This window comes from Ammodytes marinus (genome assembly GCF_949987685.1).
Source record: "Ammodytes marinus genome assembly, chromosome: 20".
In the NCBI taxonomy this organism is placed as follows: domain Eukaryota; kingdom Metazoa; phylum Chordata; class Actinopteri; order Uranoscopiformes; family Ammodytidae; genus Ammodytes; species Ammodytes marinus.
The window spans coordinates 11,871,655-11,899,159 of NC_137224.1; the positions used below are offsets into that span (position 1 = coordinate 11,871,655).

At 40.1% G+C, this 27,505-nt stretch overlaps 3 protein-coding genes across 5 annotated transcripts; all 3 read left to right on the forward strand.

Annotated features, from left to right (window-relative positions):
• Positions 1-3,192: 3,192 nt before the first annotated feature.
• Positions 3,193-4,650, forward strand: cabp5a (calcium binding protein 5a; the record flags this gene model as incomplete). Its single annotated transcript, XM_080048693.1, has 6 exons — positions 3,193-3,240; positions 3,602-3,632; positions 3,789-3,932; positions 4,103-4,212; positions 4,377-4,524; positions 4,622-4,650. 6 exons carry the CDS (start codon positions 3,193-3,195, stop codon positions 4,648-4,650), a joined length of 510 nt encoding a protein of 169 aa, XP_079904819.1.
• Positions 4,651-8,300: 3,650 nt separating this feature from the next.
• On the forward strand, positions 8,301-12,904 carry nif3l1 (NIF3 NGG1 interacting factor 3-like 1). Of its 3 annotated transcripts, none has more exons than XM_080048763.1 (7): positions 8,301-8,409; positions 9,043-9,620; positions 9,833-9,989; positions 10,743-10,866; positions 11,054-11,192; positions 11,348-11,428; positions 11,554-12,904. In XM_080048763.1, exons 2-7 carry the CDS (start codon positions 9,053-9,055, stop codon positions 11,736-11,738), a joined length of 1,254 nt encoding a protein of 417 aa, XP_079904889.1. In that variant the 5' UTR covers positions 8,301-8,409; positions 9,043-9,052; the 3' UTR covers positions 11,739-12,904. The 3 variants fall into 3 exon arrangements, with proteins under 3 accessions (XP_079904889.1, XP_079904891.1, XP_079904890.1); XM_080048765.1 differs by having other exon boundaries at positions 8,304-8,330; XM_080048764.1 differs by having other exon boundaries at positions 8,312-8,336.
• A 3,085-nt stretch (positions 12,905-15,989) lies between these two features.
• On the forward strand, positions 15,990-21,017 carry tbx6 (T-box transcription factor 6; the record flags this gene model as incomplete). Its single annotated transcript, XM_080048489.1, has 8 exons — positions 15,990-16,059; positions 17,466-17,679; positions 17,853-18,120; positions 18,234-18,377; positions 18,496-18,566; positions 18,668-18,717; positions 18,851-19,130; positions 19,778-21,017. The coding sequence occupies 8 exons, from the start codon at positions 15,990-15,992 to the stop codon at positions 21,015-21,017; spliced, it is 2,337 nt and encodes a 778-aa protein (XP_079904615.1).
• Positions 21,018-27,505: the final 6,488 nt, after the last annotated feature.

Below are 27,505 nucleotides of genomic sequence, written 5' to 3' on the forward strand. Positions count from 1 at the left end.
GACTTCATGATGGCGGAGCGGGGCGGGAGCCGAAAGGAAACCGGAAGTGTTCTTCTTCGACGCTTCGGTGGCATGCGCGCTGCAACGACGCCCCCTTGTGGCCGAGGATGTCCGGCAAAACCATAGACCTACTGTATAAAGAAACACCTATCCATGTAAAACACCAACATGGTAAAGTAAAATCAACAATTAGTTTTCTTTGTAAACAGACATTATGAGTATGAAAGACATTTACACAAAAACTGTTTCTCATTATCAAAGACAGATGTAACAATTGTTATTTAATTCGGGGTTTCTCATTTGCATAGGCCTATGTCACAATGTGATGTTCAGTAGGAGGAGTCCTGGTAAAAAACAATAAACAGTTAGGCTATGGAAGAATAATTTGGATTATTTACTGAGGTAAAATAGGTTATTTAATTATTTGAAATACTCATAGTCCTGCATTTATAAAGTCACGTTATCAGCTAGATGTACCAAAAATAAAATGCCTCTAAGAAAAGCAAAATAGTGCTCAGTGTATCATTGTATTAGCCTATGTATTATTTTAATGGCTTATTATTACTGACACGATAACGTGTAGTTAGTTTTTTTAATGTTGTGGCTGGTCAGTGGTCAAGATGGATGTAAATTAAACTGATTTATATTGTTATAATAAAGCAGAATGTTAATAAGATGATCATATGTAAACTATGCACCAAAAAAATAGAAACGTGCCATTGTAAAACATTTTTTTTAAAGCAAAAAAGGGTTATATTTTAAATCTTCACCACGACTATGTGAAATACCTTGCAAATGCAATTTTCTATCAAATGTCTCGGCCACCCATCCATTTTAATAACCAATTTTTATGTTGTAATGTATAGAATCACATACACACACACCCACACACATATGGTTTGTTTGGCCCATGTTTTGGCCCTCATAATCCACTCATCATAATCTCTGGGTTGTGCACTTTTGTCTGAAACACCGCATACACAAAACACACAGAGTACAACCGGACGTCTTTCCTCTATATATGTTACTATCTAAATATCTTTCTCTGTTGCTATTGAAGTCTGTAGGAGTTTTTTTAATCCACAGTTAATCATAGAAAATCACAATCGCAATAGGATATTTATGGGTCAAACCAGTTCAAAGTCATGACTGCTTGTATCTGTGCTTCGATGCTGCAATGGCATTTAATCCTTTAACTAATCCCCCTAAAGATTGTGTTTTTCATTCTCCCTAAAGCTCTAAACTCCCTGTAATTTATTTTATTACCAAAAATCAAACCTGTGTATCTTTAACCTTGTAGCCCTCCCATCTCATCTGGGCTTTCATTTATTTGTTCCTCTCCCTCCTTACATATGCCCTCCACGCCACAGGTATTTCTACACAGCTGCGGGTGCCACCTTGCATAACCCCCTCACTCAGCCGGTCCACTGCCACCAGGAAGGGAGGAAACAAAAGAAAATAAAAAAGTTTCTAGTTTCTGCTGCAGGGCCCGTCGGATTATGCCTTTAATGCCAACCGATTTAGGATGAATTTACATAACAGGGAAGCAGGCAGAGGGGATAGGGTCAGCCGAGAGGACGCAAAGTCTGTCACGCTATAAACTTGGTCAGTTAATTCAGATTTGTGAAGTGAAGATTGCCCCCGGGGCTCTAATCCGGACATTGTCATTGGGGTATTGCATAGAAGAAATAATCCTTATTTTCCAATTTAACCAACACTAATTCAGATTATCACACGTTGGGATTCTATCTGTAATTGCCCTGGGACTCTTTAATAAATCCAAAAAATCTGTTTTCCTGTAAAGTCTCTGAAAACAATAGGTCGAAACCACAGACTGGTGATACAAATAAGCCTCTTTTGTCACTGTAAGATTTTTTACAGGAAAAAGAAAGCTTAGTATTCTGGGTTTTCACTAACATGTTAAACCTATCTAATGTCCAGCTATATTTGTCCAAAAAACTCACTGGAAGAAACGTTACATTAACAAGAGACAAAATAAGGACTTTGGTAACTAATGTTCAACTAACTGTGCTGAGAATACTCCCGTGATGCAGGAGAGGTAGAAGATATACATTCTGTAGGTAAGCAATATAGGAAATATCGAAAAATGTATTTAACATAATGCGTCAAGAAAATCAAGTGGACTAAAAACCACTGAGTGATAATACAAAATTCGAGGAACACATGGATTAATTTGGATTCTTTTTTATATGTTGTGAATAATCATCTGTGAGGTTTCACTAAAATAAATTATGCTTCTTGAACTTTTACTTTGATATCAATAAGTTGATCAATAGAAAATGAATATATGAAGTATCAGACTAAAAATTAATTACAGAAATGCGACTGACTCTAATCGTTGATCAAAAATAATTATTGATTACAGCCCTAGTTCTTTTATTGAGTAATGTACTCTGTACCCTTTGTACAGTGTTGCTGTACAGAGCTGCAGCAAACTGGACAACAACTACTGCAATTAATTCACAGCAAACAAAACAGGAATTGTAACATGCAACCCTGTGAACTAAAAGTATCCTATTTCCTCTGTCAGCTGCAGATGGTTCAGATGGCAGTATAATTTACAATATGATGTCAACACCTCCAGCTGGAAGCCGGGCGGCATCTCTCTGTGGCTTGCACTGCTGACTCCTCCCCGCAGGAGCACAACCCTGGATGCAGCCCCGCCCCCCCCCCAACCCACCTCATACAACCTCCCAGCATCCCTGCAGGCTGGGCATACAGGGACCTGGCTGAGGAGATACAGAGACAGACACTGCGAAGACCATCAGGACACAGAGGGCAGACAGAGGGCTCCTTGCACTGCGCAGCACAGCAGCTGAAGCGCCAGGGTACCGTAATATGTGAATTGCTGATGAGAAGAAATCACCACAAGACGGTGAGTACAAATACCCACAGTGTGATACTTTCATTTTTAGTATTCATCTCATGATTCAATGGTCCATTACCCTTTAAAGTAAATCATGCAAATGTTTCGATGAAGTGATCGGTTTAAATTATTGCAGAATATTGCAGTTTTTAATGTAGCAGTACCATCAAAATGTAGTTTTCAGAATGCTTACTTGTGCAAAATGTTCTCATAATGTCAGAAAAATGAGGACACACAATTTAGACTTCATTTGTCAATGAATTCATAACTCTCCCTGATCACACGCTGTTTTTCCTTTTGCAGAAATGAGTTTTGGGGCAGCGTGCATTTTCCTGCGCGGCGGAAAAAATATTGTGAGTACAGCAGTCATCGCCTTTGCTTGTTCGTGATTTGATTTGTGCTGGAATTTGCAAACTGTTATGAACGCTGGATTGGATTATAACCCAAAAGATAAAGGGATAATGTGAAAGGATGAAGACTTTTCTTGATTGAGTTATTAAGCTGGCCCATATTTAGCCCACCTGCCAGAACAGGCAAATACTACACATTAAAGGACAGTTTAATCTCTATGCTTTGGGTGCCATTTAATTAAACATTCAACACCGAATTATGTTCTTCATGTCATTGCATATAGCTTTGTATTACAGGGTTCAGGGTTTGTTATGAATGTTGGTTCTACACAGGACCTAATACTTGATTGTATTTCTCTTGCAGGCAAGGGAACTGGCTGACGATGAGATTGAAGGTAAGTTAAATTCCCACCATGGAAACCTTTGCCTCACGTTTGGAGATTAAAAGATCAAACTGATTGTTTTGACCTGCACAATTCACAATATATCATTTATCTATCTTACACCTTAACTACCTGACTGACTGAGCATTTTGCTGCAAACCCCTGCAGAGCTGCGTGAAGCCTTCAATGAGTTTGACAAAGACAAGGATGGGCTGATCAGCTGTAAGGACCTAGGGAATCTGATGAGGACGATGGGCTACATGCCCACGGAGATGGAGCTGATCGAGCTGGGCCAAAACATCAACATGAACCGTGAGTTGAAAGTAAAAATACAGACAGAAAATGCAGAATGTTTACAGTCACAACGGGATTCTGTGACGCAGAGCTCTCGGATATGCAAATGGAGCTGTGTCAGTACCAGAACGAGTACTGGATGTTTTTCAATTTCTGCATCTCGTCCTTTAATTTCTCCCTCCAACCAGTTGGCGGAAAAGTCGACTTTGAGGACTTTGTGGAACTGATGGCTCCCAAGCTTCTGGCAGAAACGTCTGGGATGATTGGTGTGAAGGAGCTGAAAGATGCCTTTAAAGAGGTTAGAGTCACCCGTTTTCCTCAAACTCTGCAGGCAATGAGAACTTAATGTTTTATAAAAATGCAGCAGCTATGCAACGTACCCAACTCAATTTCTTTGATGTTGAACAGCTTAACAGTGCACTGAACTAATTTTTTTAAATGTTATGTTATTTCTCCCGTTAGTTCGACATGGACGGAGATGGATCGATCACGACAGAGGAGCTGCGGGCAGCTATGACCAAGCTGATGGGAGAGCACATGAAGCAGAGGGAAATCGATGCTATAGTGAAAGAAGCAGATGACAATGGAGACGGCACAGTAGACTTTGAAGGTATAGGCCTACTTAAAGAACTGTCTTTCCGCTGCAATGACTTAAACACACATAAAAACAACATGAAACTGATTGAACACTTCTTCTCCCGTTGCAGAGTTCGTCAGAATGATGTCCAATCAATGACAGCTGATGATAGCGTCAAAAAACTACGGACCTTCTTCAGTATCAATACTGTCTTTCTATTGAGCTTTTTGACTTATCGACTTGTTCACAACAAGAACAAATCATTTTAACATTCAAATAAAAGTGTTGTGAGAACAGTTGAGCAATATCAAGTCCCTCTCAGATAGACTTTTACATCTATGCAAAGACCCTCGATCATGTCCTGAGACTTTTTTTATATAAATGTGTGACTATTGAAGAGTATGTTAACAAATGGCACTTTATTGATGTTGATGATTGTTGGATGTTGGTTTATTGTGTGCACAGGAAGTTGTCTTGGATTGTGTTTGTTGAACTGACTGGAATTTGCTAATGGACTATATTTATTCTTGATTGAATTATTCTGACAGTATTTCATATTTCATATCACTGAAACAATGTCGTAAGGCAAAGACACCAAGTTATCGAGCTAAGCTACTCCTATGTATACAGTAGTCTGGTTACCTGTACAGCATTTATCCCGAGCTTGTTTTACTCTGTGCTGTAACATGTTCAACTACATCATCCATTTATTAAAGTTAGATCCTGGTACCAGGTGTTTTCCAGATGCAAAATAAAACACATCTAATTACATGTAAACTTTGCACAAGATTTTTGATTCAAATGAACGCAACATGATTCCTGTGTGACGCCTGAAAAGAAGCCAGGGATACCGGGTGGGAATTATTCAGCAATTAGTCCGCATGAATTTGACTTTTGGCTTCGTCACATGTGTGACGAAAGACTAAAGCTGCTCTGACAAAAAATATCTGTTATGGCACTTTGTAACTTAATCCAACTCAGCAGGACTGCAATAGTAATACACAACTATACTAATAAATCAACGTTATATTTTGTGGACCAAAGGACGGATTTAGAGGATGGATCAAAAACATTATCGATGCTGCTGTGCTGTTGGTAGAAATGTTGACCCGATGTTGGAAGGATGTCAGGATCAAGAAACTGTGTTTCCAAAAGATGAACAGGCCACTGATTTTATAAGATTGCAGCACATGAATCATAATCTTGAAAATTCTGACATCATTATTATGACATACATGACAAATTAAGTCCAAAAAATACAGGGAGTGGAGCAATTAAATTATCTGTACAAGTTGATAATATTCTTTGGAAATTTTGGACACTGATGTAAAATAGAGGGAAAGGTTTATGGATATTGACCTTAACTGAATATGAAAAAACATCAGAATCATCAGAGCATTGTTACCGTCAGGATGTGACCTAGAAAAGCCGCTTGTGCAAATTTCAACAAACAACACAGCATAAAAAGTATTACCGTATACCTGAATTGTCCCCAGAATTTCCACTGATTTGACACAAAGGGCCCTGTAACGCAGGTGGTCTCCTCTTGTGGTTTATCTAAAGTGCTGTGTCAAACTGACATAAAGCCAGCACAGTGGAGGTCAAACCTGTGGTTTTTTTTTGTTTTTTTTTGGGCATTTTTATACTTTATTTGATAGTGCTGAGAGACAGAGGTGAAATGGGGCAGAGAGGGGAATGACATGCAGAGGACAACCGCGGGCTGGAATTGAACCTGGGTCTGCTGCTGGGCCCGGCCCGGGGGGAGGGGGGACGCCCTACCAACTGAGCTAAGGGCGCCCCTCAAACACCTGTGTTAACGGATTTCAGCGATGTGGATGAGGATGCACTGTGGTCACAGAAGCCAGACAGATGTTATTGCGTGACGAACCGGAAAGATCTTCGAATGGACGGACAGATGGGGCCCAAGGGCTTATAGGACCAATTAACAAAAGTGAAAAACACAGGCCTAATAAGTAAACACACATCTGTTAACGGACAACAGATTGAATGCAAGAGTTATCTGTACAAAAGTACGTAACAGAAATGATATGTGTGATTTTGTTTTTGTTTGTTCTACCTGTAACTGTTTTAATTAGGCTATATTGTACTTTGACCCATTTTAATTGCTGCCACTTCTCACCACTGTGTAAATGTTTCAATTGTGTTTTTTTTCTTCTCTTCACCTGTTGTTGTGTATTTGATGTATTTGCATTGAATATTGTGTATGTATTGTTGTTTTTCCTTTGAATTTGTTTGAACTCGACGTCATTGTAAATGAGGGTCACCCCTCAATTGGTCTCTCGAGGATAAAAAAAAGTTAAATGAAATGAAAATGTTTTTGGGGGGTGTTGTAAATAACGTAATATTTGGGCAGCCAGTCAGAGTGAAGGTAAAAGAGATTATTAATATGCCAATGTGTGTGTTTTAAGGATGAATGATGGGTGGCAGAGCGGGTGAGATTGAGGGGTGATGGATGAGTCTAAGGGAAGAATCATATGATGTAATGCTTGCTGGCTGGCCTCTGCCCTGATCCGTCCCTGATCCCACAAACATCCAGCATAGGCCTTTATTTTGTTAATCCACAGTAATCTCCATCTCGGCCTCCCTATTCCGAGGGAGCCACTCTGCCCTGCAGCTCCACGTAATGCACTTTTCTTTTTTTGCCCTCATCTTCCCAACGCGATAACCCTTGTGCTCTGTTTTTGTTTTGTGGATTTCATTTGTTTTTTTCCTAAATTCCCAGTAATCCTTCTGAGAAATGGCGCATGCACCCTGGGTATCTACAGATCAGACAACATGGGTCTCTGAGATTTATTACAGTTTATCAAAATCACCCAGTCCTCTCCTGTTTATATATATCTGTGAATTTGTTTGATAACTTATAGCACATATTATTAACAATAAGGTTGTGTAATACCAACAGCAGTCTAAAGTTTGCTTCTGGTTCAACCTGTTTTTCAATACATGAGCTGAAACCTTCTTTTAGAATATGATAATATAATGAAAATGTTTCTCAGTACTGACTCTGGGGGCAGGACACATCAGTTGAGGGAATGATGACATTTTGTGTGTTTGTGCATCACTGATATACTAAACAAAAAGCTAAGTAAGTTGCTACAGCTTCATTTGATTAAAATTCATCATCTCAAGTTTTATTATCAAAATTTGAATGTTACTGTAAAAGTAATGCATTATTATAATGTATACTGTAAAGTATTTTTTTTCAGGTTTTGAATCATTCCACTTTTACTCTGTAATTCTGGGTTTCAACAGTCTAAGGACTAAAGCAGAAAATAAATATATAGATATTGATATTGTTCCTGCCAAACATGATAATCAGTTCCGCCATAGACATTCACTTTCTGCATTTCTGGCAACGTGACCAAAATCAGAATTCAGGTTTAGTTTGTATATCAGTTTAAATTGGGTTGTAAAGTTTTAAATGTAGACTTTAAATGCTGTTTTCCAAGCTACTATGATAATGGAATCAAATATCGTAGGGTAAGAGTAGCCTACTTTCTCCCTATCGTAGGCATACAGTAGCCTATAATAAAATAGACTACAGTATGCCTACTAAATTACCTATATGGCTAATAGATTGTGCTATTTTTTTAGTGTAACCTTGACTAATTAATCCTCCATTAGGTCAACAACTGCTGATATCTAACTAGAACAAAAACATTTCATTTGGCTTTCCGCCAGCGTTTTTGCAATACAACCTAAAACCACATAATTTCCGCGTTGCTAATAATATAATAAAGTTCACTTACGCATACATTTCAGCAGACCAATCAAAACAGAAACGGAAGGCGGAGAGGGACATTCGGCAGGGCTCTCCAGTAAGGGTAGGCTTTCTCTCACTTCTGGAGAAATGTCTGCAGCAACAGAGCGACACTATCTTCTGGAGTGAAAGGCATAGTATGTTGAACTCACTCGTCGTGCGTGCACAGTCGAATATGTTGGTGCAGTGTTTTTGATTATAGCGGCGTTTCTTCCGTATGAATAAGCAACTAATGTTGGCTAACCAGCTAGCTGTCCGGTTAGCTGCATGCTGCCAGTTGCTGTCACAGGTCTCAACTCATAGTTGCTGCCAGGTCATGTTAATTCCATAATATCCATTGAGGATACAGCATATTATTCACAAGGAACAACAATTCACTATTTTTAAGTCTTCAAAAAAGTGTCTATCGTTAGATTACATACTGGGATAATAACATACATTAGAAAGTTGTTTGTAGCAACACATAGCCTATCCTACAACCTGAACATTATAATATTAACTGCTCAACAAAAAATAGCTTTGTCATTAAATATTATTCAATTTAAGGTTATATGAAATAGAAGAAAAACATGTAGGCCTACCTCGTAGTTTAAAAGCCAAAATCTGTGAATATTACATTGCATTTCCTAATAATTAATAAATCAATTAATCGTTTCATGGGGATATGAATTTGATTTGGGGTGTCTTCAGTATAAAAAGGCAACTTAAAGGTGTTTGGTGCAATTCACACGTCCTTCTTCTTTAGCTATTCTGTTTTTGTGTCCACACAGGTCTCCACTGATGTTGAATGGATGTAGAAACCTCTCTTGGTCAGTTTTTTCACTCGCCCGTAGCAGACTTTGCTTGACCTCACAGGCTACTCTCTACTCCTCCACCTGTACACCTCCATCCATCCCTCCATCTCTCCCTTCCCTGACCTCAGTCCCTCTAAACTCATCCGTTCGCTTCCCCTCCACCCGCTGCCCCTCTCAACCCGCTCAGCATTCAGTCAAGATGGAGCTGAAGGAATTCCTGCAGGTGTTGGAGCAACTTGCTCCTCTGTCTCTGGCTGAGTCGTGGGACAACGTAGGCCTGCTGGTGGAGCCAAGCAAACCTCGGCCCGTCAAAAGTGTCCTGCTAACCAACGACCTCACAGATGCCGTCATGGAGGAAGCGGAGGCTATGAGCTGTGACCTCATCGTCTCGTATCACCCTCCGTTGTTTCGGCCAATCAAGCGCCTGGTTCAGAAAGACTGGAAGCAGCGATTGGCCATCCGGGCTTTGGAGGCGGGTATGGCCATATTCTCTCCTCACACTTCGTGGGACAGTGTTAAAGGAGGGGTGAACGACTGGCTGGTCGGGGGCCTTGGTAAGACGTCTTTCTATGTGGAAAATGTGTCCCACTCACCTATGGCACTTGCATATTTAATGAAGGTTCAGGCTAAAACGTGAGGACAGGTGACACTGACCCAGGGGTCATCTACGTATTCTGATCAAAATTCCTCTATCCTGGCCCCTGGGTGTTTTCCTTTTTTGTCTGGTTGTTTTTTTCCATGTCTGGTGTCTGTCTCTATCCCTCAGGGAGCGGTCAGGTGTCCGTGCTGAGTCAGGCCCTCAGTGGAGCATCCCACAGTCACAAACTGGAATTTGTGGTTAAGAGCACAGAGGAGCTCAACGCCGTTATGGATGCACTGAAAACTTGTGACAGTGAAACAACCCTGCAGCATTCAGTCAACAGGTCCAGTTCACATTTGCATAATAGGCCAATACGATAAGCATATTCAAGCACATGTGTGTTTCATTAGTGCTTAATATCTTGACTTTAATAAATTACCATTTATGGTTGTCGCACATTGCATGTATTAGCCATTTATACTACAAGTACAGAGTGCTTTACATATTTGTGCAGAGTTATTACAAATCATACAATACGTTTGACATTGATTCACTTAAGTCATTCAATTGCCCTTTACTGTAATATCCTTAATTTCAGTATAGCATGACATTTATTTGAAGAAAATCTGAGACTTCCACAATGAATCTAACACAGTAATGTTTCAGTCTGTTTGTCAGAACTTTCACTGTCAGTTTGCTACTGTACTAAGAAACATCCAATGTTTTAGATTTTCAAGCCGCTTAGCTTGTAAAAGTAATGCTCTTGGCAGTTTACTTCCATGCCCTGGATATCAAAGCTTCCAGCAATAGCCAGACACACAGACTCAGCTCTCAGCTCCATTAGCACAAGCTGGTTACATAACTTTGACCACAAACTCATGGGTAAAAAGCATACTTATATATATTATCGCAAGTTTCTAGTCAGAATGGAGACTTTGACAAAATACTGAAAAGAACAGAAACATGTTATTGGAACATAGTCAGTTGTGTGATGTAAGGCACACAAAAACTGTAGGTGAGAGGTTTAACTAGTAGTCGGGCACTAAGCTTTATTGCCCTTGTGAATAATAGTCTCTTTCCCCACTGAACTGAACAGACCAGACAGCGGTGGGATCCATGTCAGCGTAACATGCAGTGACTCAGCGCTGACCCCCAGTGTCCACATGCTCTTAAGACACAATGTGGGAGCATCATCCCTCAACATCCTGAAATTAGAAAAGGTGTGGCACAAAGACATCACTGTTAGTTGATGAACTGGAGAAAGTTGAGACATGTGGGAAAGGCCATGTTGTTAAGATTACCATACAAATGTAATAACAATGAGGGAAACAAGTATGTTAGAAAGAAACATTTCAAAAAAAGTAGTGGTTAATATACTGATAACTGTCCAACTTTCACTCCCTGCAGCACCCTCTCCCAGGCCATGGCCAAGGGCGACTTAGTGTTTTAGACCAGCCAGTAACTGTGGAGACAGCCATCCAGAAAATGAAGTCCCACTTGGGTTTGACTCATCTCCGTTTGGCTCTGGGATGGGGGCGGACGCTTGGTAATTAGCCCTTTTGCTGGTAAAATAAAAGTACATAAACATGTAAACAATGTGTAGGATGTGAGCACTCACCGATTAGCCCAGCAGAATGAACAAATCGGCATGTTCCACATATGAAATCATTATAAGCAAGTCATCATTGTGGTATCTTTCAGAGTCCTCTGTGCGCACTGCGGCTGTGTGTGCTGGATCTGGAGCCTCAGTACTGAATGTCAAGGCAGACCTCTACATCACAGGTAGAGGTTTTGAAAAAAGTCCTATTTTGCTCCTGTTTAAAACAAGCTGTATATGAATGATATTGTTTGTTTCACTGCTAGGCATTGTTGGGCCCACTGATGTTACTGTAATGTCCTTTATTCAGGTGAGATGTCCCACCATGAAGTGCTAGATGCCGTGGCGAAGGGAACCAGCGTCATCCTCAGTGACCACAGCAACAGTGAGAGAGGTTTCCTGGCTGTCATCAGGGAGCGGCTGGCTGTGCGTGTTCCTGAGAGCGTATCAGTGGTGGTGTCAAAGGCTGACAGAGACCCTCTGGAGGTGGTGTGACTGACTTCAGGCTACAGCTGCACCATTTGCTCTGCTGGGGAGATTCTCACGGTTTTGACTGGATAAAATTGACAATATTACAAAAGCATTCTAATGGTGCAAGTCAAACAGATGTGTCTGATATCACTTCCCTAAAAAAAATTTAAATAAATGTTTTCCAAGATATCTAGAGACAACAATTAGCACATTATTTAAGTATGTTTGTGCCTCATGTAATTATGAAATATGTTGTATTTCTCTCCAGGTCTTAATAAAACAATTCTGCTTGATCACAGAAATGCATGTTATGTGTGTTAGACGAGAAAAAAATATCCTTAGGCCACTTGCATCTGTTATATGCAGAGGATCTATTAATGGACGACATGATTAATGTTTTAATCATAATTAAATGACAGAGAAATTCCCCATCCATTACTTTTCCCCAACAGAGAGTGCACACCGGAGCAAAAACAAACAAAAAACACTAATCCCTATCATACTAAAGGCTTGCTGTTCCTTTGCTGTGAACACGCACGAGGAAATCGGACAAGCTCCTCCTATACAACATTGCACCAAATCCAAGCCCAAAATGAAAATGCCTTTCATGATATCTTATTTATTCTTTATAAAAACCTTTTTTTTCCCCAATGACCTGACCTTTAGACCCTCGGCGAGCAAACAAAGGTGGATACCAAACCACTTAGCACATGCATGTCAAAGAGTAGGTGGTAATACATATTGCAACCTTCTAACAATCCTCATCATTGATTCTGTTGGTAGCAGCACCCTGCAAAACACCTGTCGGCGCGTAAACACATTAAGAGACATTACACACACCTCACTGCCCCCATCAAGGTAATGGCCTTTATCTCAGCGTGGTGTTCACACCTCTACTTCCTCCCAGTCCACACTCTTTTATCCCCCAACACACATACATACGTACACAAATGGAGAAGGAAAACAGCAACTACAACAACATTACTTGACTGCTGTAGAATGACTCCAGCTGTCACTCTTTTTATTGGCAGAGATGTCAGATATATTTCGGTCCTCACATGATTATGCTCCCTGAAATCATTCAGAAAAAGGGAAAGACACTAGAGCTTAACCCTTTTTATGTTGAAACGGCTCTACTCGTGAGAGCCTCTATGGTCTGTTGACATGTCCTCCAAAAAGCATCAGTTCCATTGCCAGTTTGTGCATAAATAAAATGTCTATTATAAGGGTTTTACTGTGTCTGTTGTCACCTCAAGGAATTTAAATTGAAGCCACAAAAGCGGAATGGAAAAGCTGTTGACAGCAGCTGCTAAATGAACTGCTACAAAATAATAAAGTTCACTACCTGTCAAATTCTTTTTATTTATTTTTTCATCACAAAACAGTTTTGCAGTTATACATTTTCTTAAATTTCACTCACATTTTGCACTATGGCATTTAGTACATTTACTGAATATATTGCACTTAAACCTGCAGTGTGTAGAATTCTGTGTTTTATTTCCTAGCAGACTTTGTAGAAAATAATTATAATATCCATAAGTACGTTTAATTTAGTGCATAATAGCTGAATTTCTTTTTTAGAATTATATATTTTTCCCTTAGAAAGGGTCTCATATATGTCCATATTTCTCCATACCTTGGACCAAGGCATGAGCGCCGCCATGTTGGAAGCGTCATGGTTGGAATGTCATCAGGTGCATTGTTTAGAATTTAGAATTGTTCTTGTCCTTGAAGGCCACTGTAGCTTCTGTTGTTATTCAAAAGGGGTGGGGTTACCCAGGGAGCGTTGCATTCTAGAACTTTCTAGAACTTTCTTGATGATGTCATATTACACGCTGCACCTTTAAAGGGACACTGTAATATGACATCACCAAGAAAGTTCAAGAAAGTTCTAGAATGCAACGCTCCCTGGGTAACCCCAACCCTTTTTAATAATAACAGAAGCTACAGTGGCCTTCAAGGACAAGAACAATTCAAAATTTTAAACAATGCACCTGATGACATTCCAAAAACATGGATGCCTCCATAAGACTTGCCTGCTCAATGTACAAAATGTAATATTAATATTTGTAATTCTCCGCTCAGGAGGATAATTCAGATTATTGGCAGAGGTGATTTTACACCAATGAGGACATATTTATGAATGAGGATATTGATTTTAGCTAATAAATTACTTTTGGATTAATTTTGGGTTTTATTTCCTAGGAGATTTTGTAGAAAGTAATTATAATATCCATAAGTACATTTAATTTAGTGCATAATAGCTGAAAAAAAAAGTTTGAATAATTTCTTTCCCCCTTAGAAAGGGTCTCATATATCTCCATATTTCTGCATATTTTGGACCAAGGCCTAGTGCCGCCATCTTGTAAGTGTCATAGTTGAAATGTCATCAGGTGCATTGTTTAAAATTTAGAATTGTTCTTGTCCTTGAAGGCCACTGTAGCTTCTGTTATTATTCCAAAGGGTTGGGGTTACCCAGGGAGTATTGCATTCTAGAACTTTGTAGAACTTTCTTGATGATGTCATATTGCACACTGCACCTTCAAAATGTTACACAGTGTCCCTTCAAGTACAATGTCACATTTTCTATTAAGCTACTTTGGTCTTCTACTCATTTCAGTATTTTTATGAGCAGATAATACTGTATGATGAAATTCATTTACAGTATGTAAAATAATTAAAATAAGCCCCCCCCCCCCCATCCACTGGCTACAACATTTAATATAAATTTGTTATCTTCACCCAAAAATATAATAAAAATTTATAAAAAAAAAATAGTAGCTACATTTAGTACACAAATAATAAATTTAGCTTATAATACTAATGTACTTCATATATATACATTTTGATTGCCACTCCTTGCCATGGAGTATTCTCACATTGTAGTTCATTTTCATTAGTGCAGTGAATACTTAACACAACTCATATGTTTAACTAACTGACTTTCTGATGCTACCAACAGAGGTTTGTCTGTGTGGTCTGTATTGTGTGTTTTATTGTGTTTTAACTAGAACTCCTGACTGCTCAGCCTCACTATACAGCAGAATTTCGCATTGAATCAATTCAACAACTCTAGTGGCAAATATTCCAGGAAACGCTTGTTTTGAATCAGCCTTAACTCTTAGCTCATACCTGAATTCAAACTTGTGGCATAAACTTCTAGACGCTGATGTTCACGTTGTGGCCAAATTGCAGCCATGAGCCAAACTGTCTTCCTCTGCCACCTTCATGGCCTGACTCCCCGCTGAGAAAAGCCTAACAGGCAGACTGCTGAGAGGAAGAAACATGTCATCAAGTCGTCAAACAGCCACAGGGGACCTGTCAGTAAACAACTGGATTTATAAGAGGCCTTTGACTATTGGAGAGCATTTCAGAAGAATAATTCAATGAATCACTTAATTTTGAAAATAAGATGTCAAAGGGCAGTTGTCTGTTTTAAACCCTACATGTCATTCTCTGACTAAATGCTGTCAAACAAATAAATAAATGAAAGATAAGTAAGAATAAGGGATTCTTTAGAGCATGCTTTTCTAACATGTAGAAAAACAAGAAGACGTATTCTGATCCTTTACTCAAACAAAAGTAACAACAGATTACAGAAGTCTTGCAATGAAATCTTTGATTATCAAAATAAAAGCACTTACATATTGCATTATTCAATTGTGAATGCGTTAAAAGTGCAAATAACATTTTGATGACGCTGGTCAAGGTAGAGGTCAATTTGAACTACTTGATTAAAGTTAAGGGGTTGTTGAGGAGGCTGATTTTTGGTTGTCAATGTTATATTATTTCTCGAGCTGTAAGATATTTGAAATTAAGTAAAAAGGTAGCCTCTGAAATGCAGTAAAAAAGACTTGGTGTATAAACAACCCAAAACAGTACCTTTTGTGAAATTGCTTCTCCTGTATACTGAATCACATACATTTTCCTGAAGTAAATGCTATTTAAAAAAATAAATCACCTCTTGAAATGAATAGTGTTGTTTGTGTTTGTGGAGCAGGAACAGAAGGGTAGATGGGGGCGTAGTGTGGAGAGATAGGGAGGCAAATGAAGAGCTGTGTTGAGGAGAAAAAAGGGGGTCCATTTGGCCTCAAGTGTGAAGCTCCACACACCTATTTAACAGAGCAAGTCAGCACCGAGGGCATTTGTGGCAAAGCACAGCAGAGGATTAGGAGCAGAAGTCAGGAAAGAAGAGCTGATGGAGTGAGATTTCACTTTGAAGCAGCTAAAGAGGACAAGTTAACAGGACAGACACAGACGAGAGAAGAAGAAAAAATGCTGAGCGTGGAGATGTATCCCAGTTTGGCTCTGGGGCCGCAGAGGATCGGAGACTGCTTTTACAGAGGTGAGAGGGACTGTGTTTATTTTTACGTGCGTGTAAGAAAGGGACCTCAACCTCCATGCAGCATCGAGTTGACTCGTATGTCATTGAAAGGCTTTCAAATTAATTTGGCCTCAAATGTTTACTTAAACTTTAACAGTATAAGTTTATTGCCTGCTAAATGTGACTGTAATATGTTTTTATGTTAACACATGCAGGTACTCAACCAAAATACTTGCACCAAACTTCCCTTTACAGTTTTTTTCGATCGCTAAACCACAGTGGGCACAACTGGAGCGACAAGTGCAAAACTCTAACAACAGTATGCAGAGCAGCGGTTCATTCGGGCCAAACTCTAGCTCGTTTTTCATTGATAAAACACAATTTTCAAAACTCTACACACCTATCTCATGGCTTAACCACAAACTGTACAACACTGTGGATTTCCAGCACTTTTTTTCAAACGCTAACACACTACTGCCACAACTGTAAACCACACATTCAAAACAGAATGATAGTGCATTTCAAACACTGCAGATTGCAATTTCAACTGAAACACTAAGAAGGTGTCTGGTTTTAGACTGGTTAGTGAACATATACAGTATAAAGGGAAAACTCAAAAATATATATTTCTTTGTAAATGGACCAATGAAGACAGGTTGTTGGAGGGAGAAGAGTGGCAGTGAGAGTGTGGATGTGTGGAGGAAGACAGAGCTGTAATGTCTGATGAAATACAGTAAGGGCTACACTGATATACCCTGTTGTGAATCATGGTCTCTCATTGAGAGAGGCAGGGTTGAGAGTGCAACCCAATCTGCAAAATACGTAATACTGTAATACAAATTTTCCAGCAAACAAACAGCTTAGAGTTGCATCCTTACAGTAAATGACAACATTACAGGATAGATTTCTGTATTACAATTACAGAATATTTACACAGATACATACTACATTTGGAAATGTTTTTAATAAAATATACAAAATGTGTATCTATTGAAGCAAACTTCTGATTTTCATTTCTTTTTGTTTTCCTAAAAAAACTGGTATGTTATAAAATAAACAATTTCATGTGAAAGAATTTCACCCTTTCATCAAAGAAAATATTACGTAATTTGTGTGAAATAACTAAAATTATTCAAACTGTAAATATTAAAAGTTTGTAATTTATGTATTGGGGTTTGATGCTAGTGTTTGTACTCTGAGCATATTCTGACTGACAGTGTGTGTTATCTCAGTGAGGACAATTCATAGTGTTTGCTGCACTGAGCCTATTTTGCAGGTGAAGTGAACTGTTCAGCTCCAGTGACTGTTGGTAGTGCAGACTGTAGTTAGAGTTTTGCACATTGAGCTACAGTTGTGCCCACTGTGGGTTAGCAATCGAAAAAAACTGTAATTCATCCATTTCATCTTGGATATTTGTGTTTCCACAGACCGACAGGCTGCGGCCCACATGCCCCTGTTCCCTCCCGCCTGCAACATGGCGGCCAAAGGCTTGCCCCAGAGACTGCTGGCCCCTTCCCCAGTCTCCAACCAACCGGCCTCCAAGACGCCGCAGGAGCAGGTGAAGATGGAGCTGGAGAACGCGTCTCTATGGAAGCAGTTCAGCTCGGTGGGCACAGAGATGATCATCACTAAGAAGGGCAGGTGAGGGAACACCAATGCGTCAACCTTTGACCCCACCCTCTTTCTTTATGTTAACTTTAAAACCTCCTATACATACCATGCAGTGAAAGTCTTCTCCAATCTTCCTTCAACTTACGACCCACTTCAAATATGATATATACTTCAAAGTGGGCTAACTTGTGTCATTCTTTTAGACGGATGTTTCCCGGGCTGAGGTTAAAGCTTTCAGGCCTGAACCCTTCTGTGCGATACATTCTCCTCCTGGACATGATCCCGGCAGACAACTCCCGCTACCGTTTCCAAGGTGGTGGCTGGCAGGCTGTGGGCGGGGCAGAGGCAAAGCTACCCGACCGGGTTTTCATCCACCCAGACTCACCTGCCACGGGTGCTCACTGGCAGAGCCGCACCATCTCCTTTCACTACGCCAAGCTCACCAATAACACACTGGATACACAGGGACACGTGAGTGCCGCAGAGTGAACAACTTGGCAAATGCACAGAAACAGAAAAACCCTAATACTGGTTGTCTCTATGGTGCAATTTTTTACTTCAATGTCCTTCTTCTTTGTTTCCAGATAATCCTGCACTCCCTGCATCGCTACCAGCCCAGAGTTCACCTCATTGAAGCCAGAGACGTTCTAATGTGGGGTGGAGGGCAGCACTCCTTCGTTTTCCCAGAGACCCAGTTCATCACAGTCACAGCCTACCAGAACAACAAGGTACCGTATCATTTAATTTAATATATTTTATTCTCACATATGCAAAATGACATGCAATGAGAGCATGTATTTGACACTTCCGACTGTAAAGATTTTTTCCCGCTGTTGTTCTTTTCAGATCACAGAGCTGAAGATCAACGCCAACCCCTTCGCTAAAGGCTTCAGAGAGAACGGAATGAACAGCAAAAAGTAATTCACAACTAATGCCTGACCAGAAACGCACACATACAGATACAAATACCTCAAATCCATGCAAAATCTAAACTCCGGGTTTTTTTCTCTCCTTGCAGACAAAGAGATGCAAGACAGAAGCGCAAAATTTCAGACACCTTGGATATTGGTAAGTGGGAGAACCAGCAGACTTAAGCCTTCGTTATCATGTGTACAGTATTGTGATAAAACTGCTACTTCCTACATCACCTGCGATTGCCTGATCCTAAAATACCTCAATTTTTTCTTTCCGTCCGTCTCAGTAAGCTGTGATCCATGCGATTCTACAGAGCTTCTATCGCAGACCATTACCACCGGCGTAGACTTGCAGGCCCTCGCGCTGGCCTCTTTGCCCCCGCTACCTAATCCCTCCTGTGGGTTCAGACCAGAGGAGGCTTCCTATCAAGAGACGCTGGTCCCACAGCAGCCGCTAGACCTCGGCCAGGCCTTCATGGCATCCCAGATGTCTAATATCGGCATCTCCATGGACAACGGGATGCAGGATACAGCGGGAAGTGAGGTGGCCAACAGCATGATTGAAAGGTAGGTGTACATCTAAATGTTAAAAATCACCTATCATTCAAAATGCACTCAATTGTTCGACATTTATATTGGTCCCAGGGGTGTCTAGAGACTCCCAAAGTATATACTGTATAAAAAAAATACAGTTTGTTCTCCAACTCCACCTTTCTGAAAACCTGTGTTCAAACAGCAGTCCGATTTTTCTGCCCGTTATGACCTCATATGAAGAAAAGCCACACCCCTCCCATTTCCAACCTAGTTTAGCACTATCTCCACCCGGATACCCCTGAATCTAAGTGGCAGTTAGATTCAAACCGGCACTTAGATTTTGACAGAGGCTGAAAAGAGTAGATTTAGCAATGGCAATGTGAGAAATATAAAGGGTTTGTTGGACACTACACCATGAAATCAGTTTAAAGTAGAAAGCCAAATTACAATTTTGAACCTGAAAATGAGAAGAATATGTGTCCTTTAAATTTAGTTATTTATTTAATACAGGGACAGTGCATATTATCAAACATTTCTGTCAATATGCCAGAATTAACCAGAAGGCTAAATGAATACTTAGACAGGCATTAATATGTCAGAAAAACTAAAAAAATAAGTAAATTTGATGGGTATTACAAGTCTTTTCAGCACTAAATATCTATCTTTTTTTCCCTCCACAGATCTGACTCTATGGGTGAACAACCTTACACCTCCGCCTTCCCTTCTTCTCAGGCAAACTCCTCCCCTTTCCCCTCAGCTCCTCTTTCTCAGTCGACCTTGTCATTCTCCTCCCTCCCCATCCCCGACTCCTCAGACACATCCGATCCCCCCATCCATTCTATTGACTATCCCTCCATTCTCTCCTCTTCTCCCACTCTTTCCTCCACCACCACCACTCCCTCACTGCAGCAGACCTCCTTCACCTTCCCCACTCCCCCTCATTCCAGCTCCTCCTCGCCACAGCCAAACCTTTCCTCCTCCCCTTCTGCCAACACCTATCACACCATTCCAGAAACAATCAGCCCACATACATCTACAGATGCCCCTTTTTCCGCCCCACCTTCCACATGTAATTTGGATCTGCAGGCCCAAATATCAGCTCACTCTATGCTCGCCCAACCCAATCAGCCATCCGATACCAGCGTAAATAATTCGTCCAGCTTCCAAAGCTCAGCAGCATTTATCTATCCAAATATCCTACCTCCACATCCTGAACCTTCGCCGGTTCCCGCGCAGACTCTCCCCAACCAATACCACCACCCACCTGCTCCGAGTATGCCATGCTCCCTATCCAGTCATGGTGCCCCCACGTCTTTTGCCTTCACCTCTGTCCCTCCACACATGCAAAATATGTCGTTTGCCAATGTGTCTCCCAGCTCTGCCCACCATGCCTTGCACTTCCCGAATCTGAGCCACCAAGCCCAAGCTCCTTCCCTTGCTGCTGCCTTCCCACCCTCCTCCTTCACTCACTCATCCTCCGCCCTCCCTCACCCTTCTTTCCAGCCCTCCTCTTGCATGTCCGTCTCCTCTTCTTATCAGCAGTCAGCCACCCCTGCTTCCTCCCTGCCACAGACAGCTCATCATCAAAACCTGCACAATCCCACCTCCACCTCCTCATACCCTCCTGTTGAAATAGGCGCCATCCCTCAGTTTAACCACGCTGCCCCCTATCGCCCAGAGATGGTACTGCACCACCCATCTCTTATCCCTCAGCTGGATCCATCACTTAACTCCAGTCTCTCCTCCACAACCCCTCCCCAAGCCCTCTACCAGGCCTTCCCTTCCTACCCGCTCAGGCTGTGTCAGGACCCTCACTCGTCCCTCTCCCTCCCGTTCAGGCATCTGTATAGACAGCACCAGCATGGACACGCTCACCCCCAGGGGTCCTACCTGGATGTGAGCACCAGAGCTGTGTATTAAAATTGTAACGGAAATGTTGATTTGATGTTTTGGCTTGATAGCGCTTTTAGTTTTTTTCCCCTCAATGTGTAGCTTTAATTAGAGTTGCCCAATGTAGCCTTCAAGTTTGTGCTTGTGTGTGCAGGTGTGTGTGTGTGTGTATGTCATCCATGGTGTCATCCCAAGAATTTAACTGATGAACAGTTGCATGAAATTGATACAATTTGTAAATACCAGTTGAAGATTTTCTTTTAAAATATCCATTCCAGAGTGAAAAATAAAATAAAAATCTAAATCTACACATTTTTGATTCTGTTCCTTTTAACTGAAACATTGAACATGCTTAAAGTGACAGAGGAATTAAAAATGGGGGTTCTTCTTTACGCTATAGCGTCTAGAGCTCTGGATTAGCCTACCTGTCGAACACAATCACTTAAAAAGACAGTTTGATATTTAGAGTAATATACTGATAAATGTTGTGCGAAGAGTTAGATGAGAAGATTGATACCTCATGTTGGCTATATGAAACTAGCTCTTGGATGTGGTTAGCTTAGCGTTGCATTTAGACTGTTAACAGTAGGGAACAGCTAGCCTGTCCAAAGGTAACAAAATCCCCCTACAACACCTCTTAACCTGAGTACTTGACATGTTAGATCTCGTTTGCTTAATTTGTAAATAAAAGTAAAAACGACAAGCAATATACCTTTGGGGGGTTGTGTGCAGCGCTATTATTTTTTAGATAGTCTTACCCCAAATTCTTAATTTTATTAAGCTACATTTTTTATTTTTTAGTAGCAGCTCACAAACATGGTACCTCTATAGTAGGCTATGTATTTATACTGTATATGCCACAAGTGTTGCTAGCACTAACTTTGGTATACTGAAATTTATGATGTCTCATGAAAAAGACCAAAGGGTTTCCCATAGCCTACCGGCATGTGAGGTGTTAGTGCTCCACAGACAGATCTTTGCACAACAGTTTCTGCCCCGGTTTCACAGCTAGCAAAATGTTTGACCCTCTAAATGCTAATAATTAGGGCTGTCAAGCGATTAAAAAAAATAATCTAATTAATTACAGGCTCTGTGATTAATTAATCTAAATTAATCGCATACTTTTATGACGCTTTTATACCTGTTTATAAACAGCTGTATAGCCTGTTACAGTTTGTTTCTCTCTCTCGCTCTCTCTCTCTCTCCGTCTCTCGTAACTTCTGTCTCCACAACAGACAGACAGCGCTGCACTGCCACAGATGCTTATGCCGATTCATTCACCATCGTCGTACTCATAGGCAAAAATATTGAGAGACACGCACACACACGCACGCGCGCGCACACACACACACACGTTTACGCGGACGACGAGACAGCTAGCAAACAAAATTGAGACACGGGGAGAAAGATTGAGAGATACTGTTTTGAACCTAGCCTACATTGTTGCACCCACTAATAGTCCAGGCAAAATAGCGTTTTTCAACAGACAAATTGTAAAAGAATTTTTTTCAGCTCAGATAATTTCTATGAGGTGTCCAGAACAACATACTAAAAGTCCTAAGAAATCCTAGTTGAGGAAATATGTTTAATTCTCATCAATCCGAGATGTGTGCCAATAAGGCGAGACACCAATAAATCCCAATAGGGCTATTTTTTTCCTTTAGTCCTATCAAAATGAAACTTTACACAATGAAAGTATCCATGATAATTAACATTTTTTGTATTGCAAGTTTCTTTGAAAATTAATTGTAATATGCAAATGAGCTATACACTAATCGTACACGCCCAAAATAAACCCAAATAGGCTTAATTTTTTCCTTTACTCCTACCACAATAAAACTTTACATAGTAAAAGTATACTAGAAAAGTCACTTTTTTTGTATTACAAGTTGCTTTTTAAATGCATTTGAATATGCACATGAGCTCCACACTTATTGAATATCCAATCATCCTATGCCAATGGGTGATGGCGATGCTGTTTTTAGACTGGCCTCTAACCTGAAAAACTGCCTGGCTTACCTGCCAGGGGTATAACAGGTGCCTCTCATGAATTAGATTAACCCCTCCCTTAGCTAGTGTAATTTTTTACTTTTTTCAGTGCCATTCCCTTTCCTATGCCAAATAGACGAGACTGAAATGGCATGGATAGAGGAGATTGTCACACACCTTGGGACCAAGTAACTCCTTTGTCTACTTTATGCACCATACAGTGCTGCTTGAAAGTATGTGAACCCCTTGAGCCTTTATGAATTGTATTTATCAATACCAGTATTTTTTATATGAAATAACAGATTTTTGTTTATCAATTAAACATTTTTCTTTTCCAGAAATCAATTGTTAAAACAGATTTTAAAAAATGATTTGCCAACTTTTGTATGTGAAAAAGTTTGTGAACCCTGAGCTGCATTGGTAATCAGGTGGGCCAAATTTGTGATGAAATGGACCAATGTTATAAAGAAATTGGGTGGCACTAGATAAAACAGAGATCAAACCAGGTCAGTGTAGGCCCACCAAAGTGAACCCATACAGATCAGACTTGCCAAAAGGGAAAGACAATCTCAGAGGATCTCAGGAAGAGAGATGTGATGTTGCACATTTGTCTGGGGACAGCTATCAATTAATTTATTTGGTTCTTGTGCCATAAACAGCTTGTGTGCATTAAGATCAGCATGATGAAACAAGAGTACTAGCAAGTCTGTGTCCTCACCTACTGAGACTGTGTCTTTTGTTCTGGCAGAGGCAATGGCAGTTTGGACAATGAGCACATCTGCATCGTGCTTTGTATGGTTTGTGATACACCATTTTTTGTCTTACAAGTTTCTTTGAAAATGAATTGTAATATGCAAATGAGCTATACACTTATCAAATATAGGCTACCCAAATTATATCCGCATAGGCTTAATTTGAACCTTTACTCCTACCACATTAAAACTTTACACAATGAAAGTCTACATGAAAAGTAAAACATTTGTATTAGAAGTTAACTTATAATGGTCAAGGCTTTCCAGAAGGGGTTGGTCGAACGTCAGAACAGGGGTCACATCATACTGCAGAGCTTGAGTTGCCACAAACCTCAATGTTGAGTATATGCAGGATTCATCACTGGGATCAAGATCAATCATTGGAAGGAATGTTACTGAAGCTCTCCCAGGGTGTTCATCTAGAAGATGCAGGATCTGCATCATACCAGACCATGATGGCCTTTGAGAGTGAAATAGTAGGGATGTCTTCCACAAAACATCCAGCTGTGATGTTTTGTTATCTGCTGGCAACAGAGCCAGTGGCTGATACACAATAGGTTCACGTATAGGAGGAATCATAAAGTACTGAATGTGTATGCGACCAACTGCAGCAATATCTGCAACAGTCACTTGGATCTTTAAAAGAAAAAATGAAGCCTATGCGAATATATTTTGGGTAGCCTATATTTGATTAGAGTATAGCTAATTTGCATATTAAAATACATTTTCAAAGATAAAAATGGAATATCACAAACCATGCAAAGCACGATGCAGATGTGCTCATTGTCCAAACTGCTATTGCCTCTGCCAGAACAAAAGACACAGTCTCAGTAGGTGATGACACAGACTTGTCAGAACTCTTGTTGCATCATGCTGATCTGAATGCACAGGAGCCGTTTATGGCACAAGAACCAAAGAAAGCAACAAAAACAAGACGGATATGGTGCATAAAGTAGACAAAGGAGTTACTTGGTCCCAAGGTGTGTGACAATCTCTTCTTTCTCCATGCCATTTCAGGCTGTGATTCTACGTCTCGTCTATTTGGCATAGGAAAGGGAATGGCACTAGCCTGGAAATCCAGACCTGCCACTAGGCGCTGGCAAGTTAAATGTGCTGCGCCTGTTGGTCTGGGCACTCTCCATTGAAGCTCATTAAATATGTCAAGAAATCCTGAGCTACATTTCAATTGGTTCTATCTGATATGGGCGGGCCAGAGCCCTATGTATGGTGCTCTGGGGCGGACGTAAACGGATGACGACAGTGCGCCGTCGAAGCCGTGATAGTAAACATCAAAGATAGCTGCGGATATGTTGTTTGAGTTTGAGACTGCTTTGGCCTCGACCCTTTACAATTTGGAAGACGGCACTCAATCTTTCATTAGCAAGTAAGAGGAATATTCTGTTTTGCAGACGACCACGGCAAAAGTTAAATTTAACAGTTAATCCCGCTGTTCGCTAAATGAACGGGGCTTAATACGGCACATTGTTCATTGCTCTGATTGGTTGTAGTGCTATCAAATTGCGTGCAGTGGCATTTGAAGAGACAAATCTAATTCATGAGAGGCACCCCTGGCAGGTAAGCCAGGCAGTTTTTCAGGTTTGAGGCCAGTCTAAAAGCAGCATTGCCATCACCCATTGGCAGTAGGATGATTGGATATTCAATAAGTGTGGAGCTGATGTGCATATTCAAATTCATTTAAAAAGAAACTTGTAATACAAAAAAAGTGACTTTTCAAGTATACTTTTACTATGTAAAGTTTTATTGTGGTAGGAGTAAAGGAAAAAATTAAGCCTATTTGGGTTTATTTTGGGCATGTACGATTAGTGTATAGCTCATTTGCATATTAAAATTCATTTTCAAAGAAACTTGTAATACAATTTTTTTTTATTTTCATGGATACTTTCATTGTGTAAAGTTTCATTTTGATAGGACTAAGGGAAAAAAATAGCCCTATTGGGATTTATTGGTGTTTCGCCTTATTGGCACACATCTCGGATTGATGAGAATTAAACATATTTCCTCAACTAGGATTTCTTAGGACTTTTAGTATGTTGTTCTGGACACCTCATAGAAATTATCTGAGCTGAAAAAAATTCTTTTACAATTTGTCTGTTTTTTGGCCCAAAAATGGGTTACTTTGCCTGGCCTATAAATCAATAATGCACAGACACTGGCTGCGGAGAATAAAGTAAGATGTCTTCCTACATTCATGCTTATTAAACCGTCTATAGAGCCCTCGGCCCACTGCTTCTCTCTTTACTTTTCTCCCTTTCACCCGCGCGGGCTGTGTCTGCTTCAGGTGCAGCTCGGTGCAGCTACGCACCACTTTTGCACCGGGTCAAAGGGCATTATAGAAGTGCGATTAATCTGCGTTAATTTTTTTAATCGCGTTAATTTTTCTGTGATTAATTAATCAAAATTAACGCGTTAATTTGACAGCCCTACTAATAATATAATGGGGTACCATATTGGAACCAGTTGCTATAAGGAAGACAAAGTTCAGTTTGTCTTTCAACGCTACTAGCAACACAACATTTTCAGAGTTTGGTTTTAATAAGGATTAAACAAATAAGATATAGTGTCTAATTATATCTAATAAAACAGCTCACAGCTTTTCTAAATCTGTTAGCCTCTGAGAGGCTGTTTTGAGTCTTTAAGCGGCAGCCTCAATCTTCTCATCTAACTGTCGGCAAGAAAGAGAACTGATTTTCCCTAAATGTCAAAATGTTCCTTTAAACTGCAAGGTAACATCTAGACTAAAAGTTAGTCTCTCTGACCTCTCTCCACCACTGTACCATTTCTTGATATAATAAAGACTATCTAAATGAAATAAAGACCTTTTCACAGAATATTAGCCACTTCAAGTTCAGTTCCTGGGTCACAGAGATAATTTTCTATTACAGACTCTATTGGTTATTCTAACAAATTACTAATATAATAATTGCTTGAAAAGCAGCAGAATTAATCAAAAGGTTATTTTTCATATGCTCCTTGATAGATCTTACAATGTCACTCTAAAAACACAATATAAAATTACAATTCAGTTGTTAGCATGCACAAAAATAAGGAAAAGAGAATAGTAATGCTAGTAAAGAAAAACGATAGAAAAAAAACATACCAAGCAATAAAATTGGGAAAATAATAATGTTAGGAACTTGTGTTTATGGGAATTTTATAGCTTGCACAAAATAGTAACAGTCCTTATTGCAAAATCTCCGGCATATGGCGTTTATGAGCAAATTTACTTTTTCATTCTTGTCAACAACAAAAAAGTTTGGAATGTCCTTTTGGTTGATGCCCACCCGAGGGGACCCTTATGGGTTGAGGCCAAGGTTCAACTCTGTGTAACCGAATGTCCAAGCCACTTATTAACCAGTGAGTCAGCTGAAAGATGATGAATCTTACTGGTCCAAAAACAAACCCTCAAATCGCACCTGCTTAGCTGTTGATCATTTAAAGTCTTCTGAGTGTCACTTTTAGCACGGAAGGTAAGGTGCTTATACCGTGTCATTTTTTGGGCATTTTTAGTGCTATTTTCAGAGACGTTTGTTGCTTTAGGGGTGGCTTCACAGAAACCTTATTCAAACTTCCCGGAACATTGTACTTATTGATCTTCTCTTCTGGCATGAGAGGACATAATTTCTTCCTGAGCTGACCCCTCAGGCTCCAAAAAAGTCTCTCCTCTGTGAACACAAAATAATTTTAAAAGGAAGTTTTTATTTTTTTTTACTAATACTTTCAATCATCGAGACTCCAACTAGAATCTTTTCTGGGACG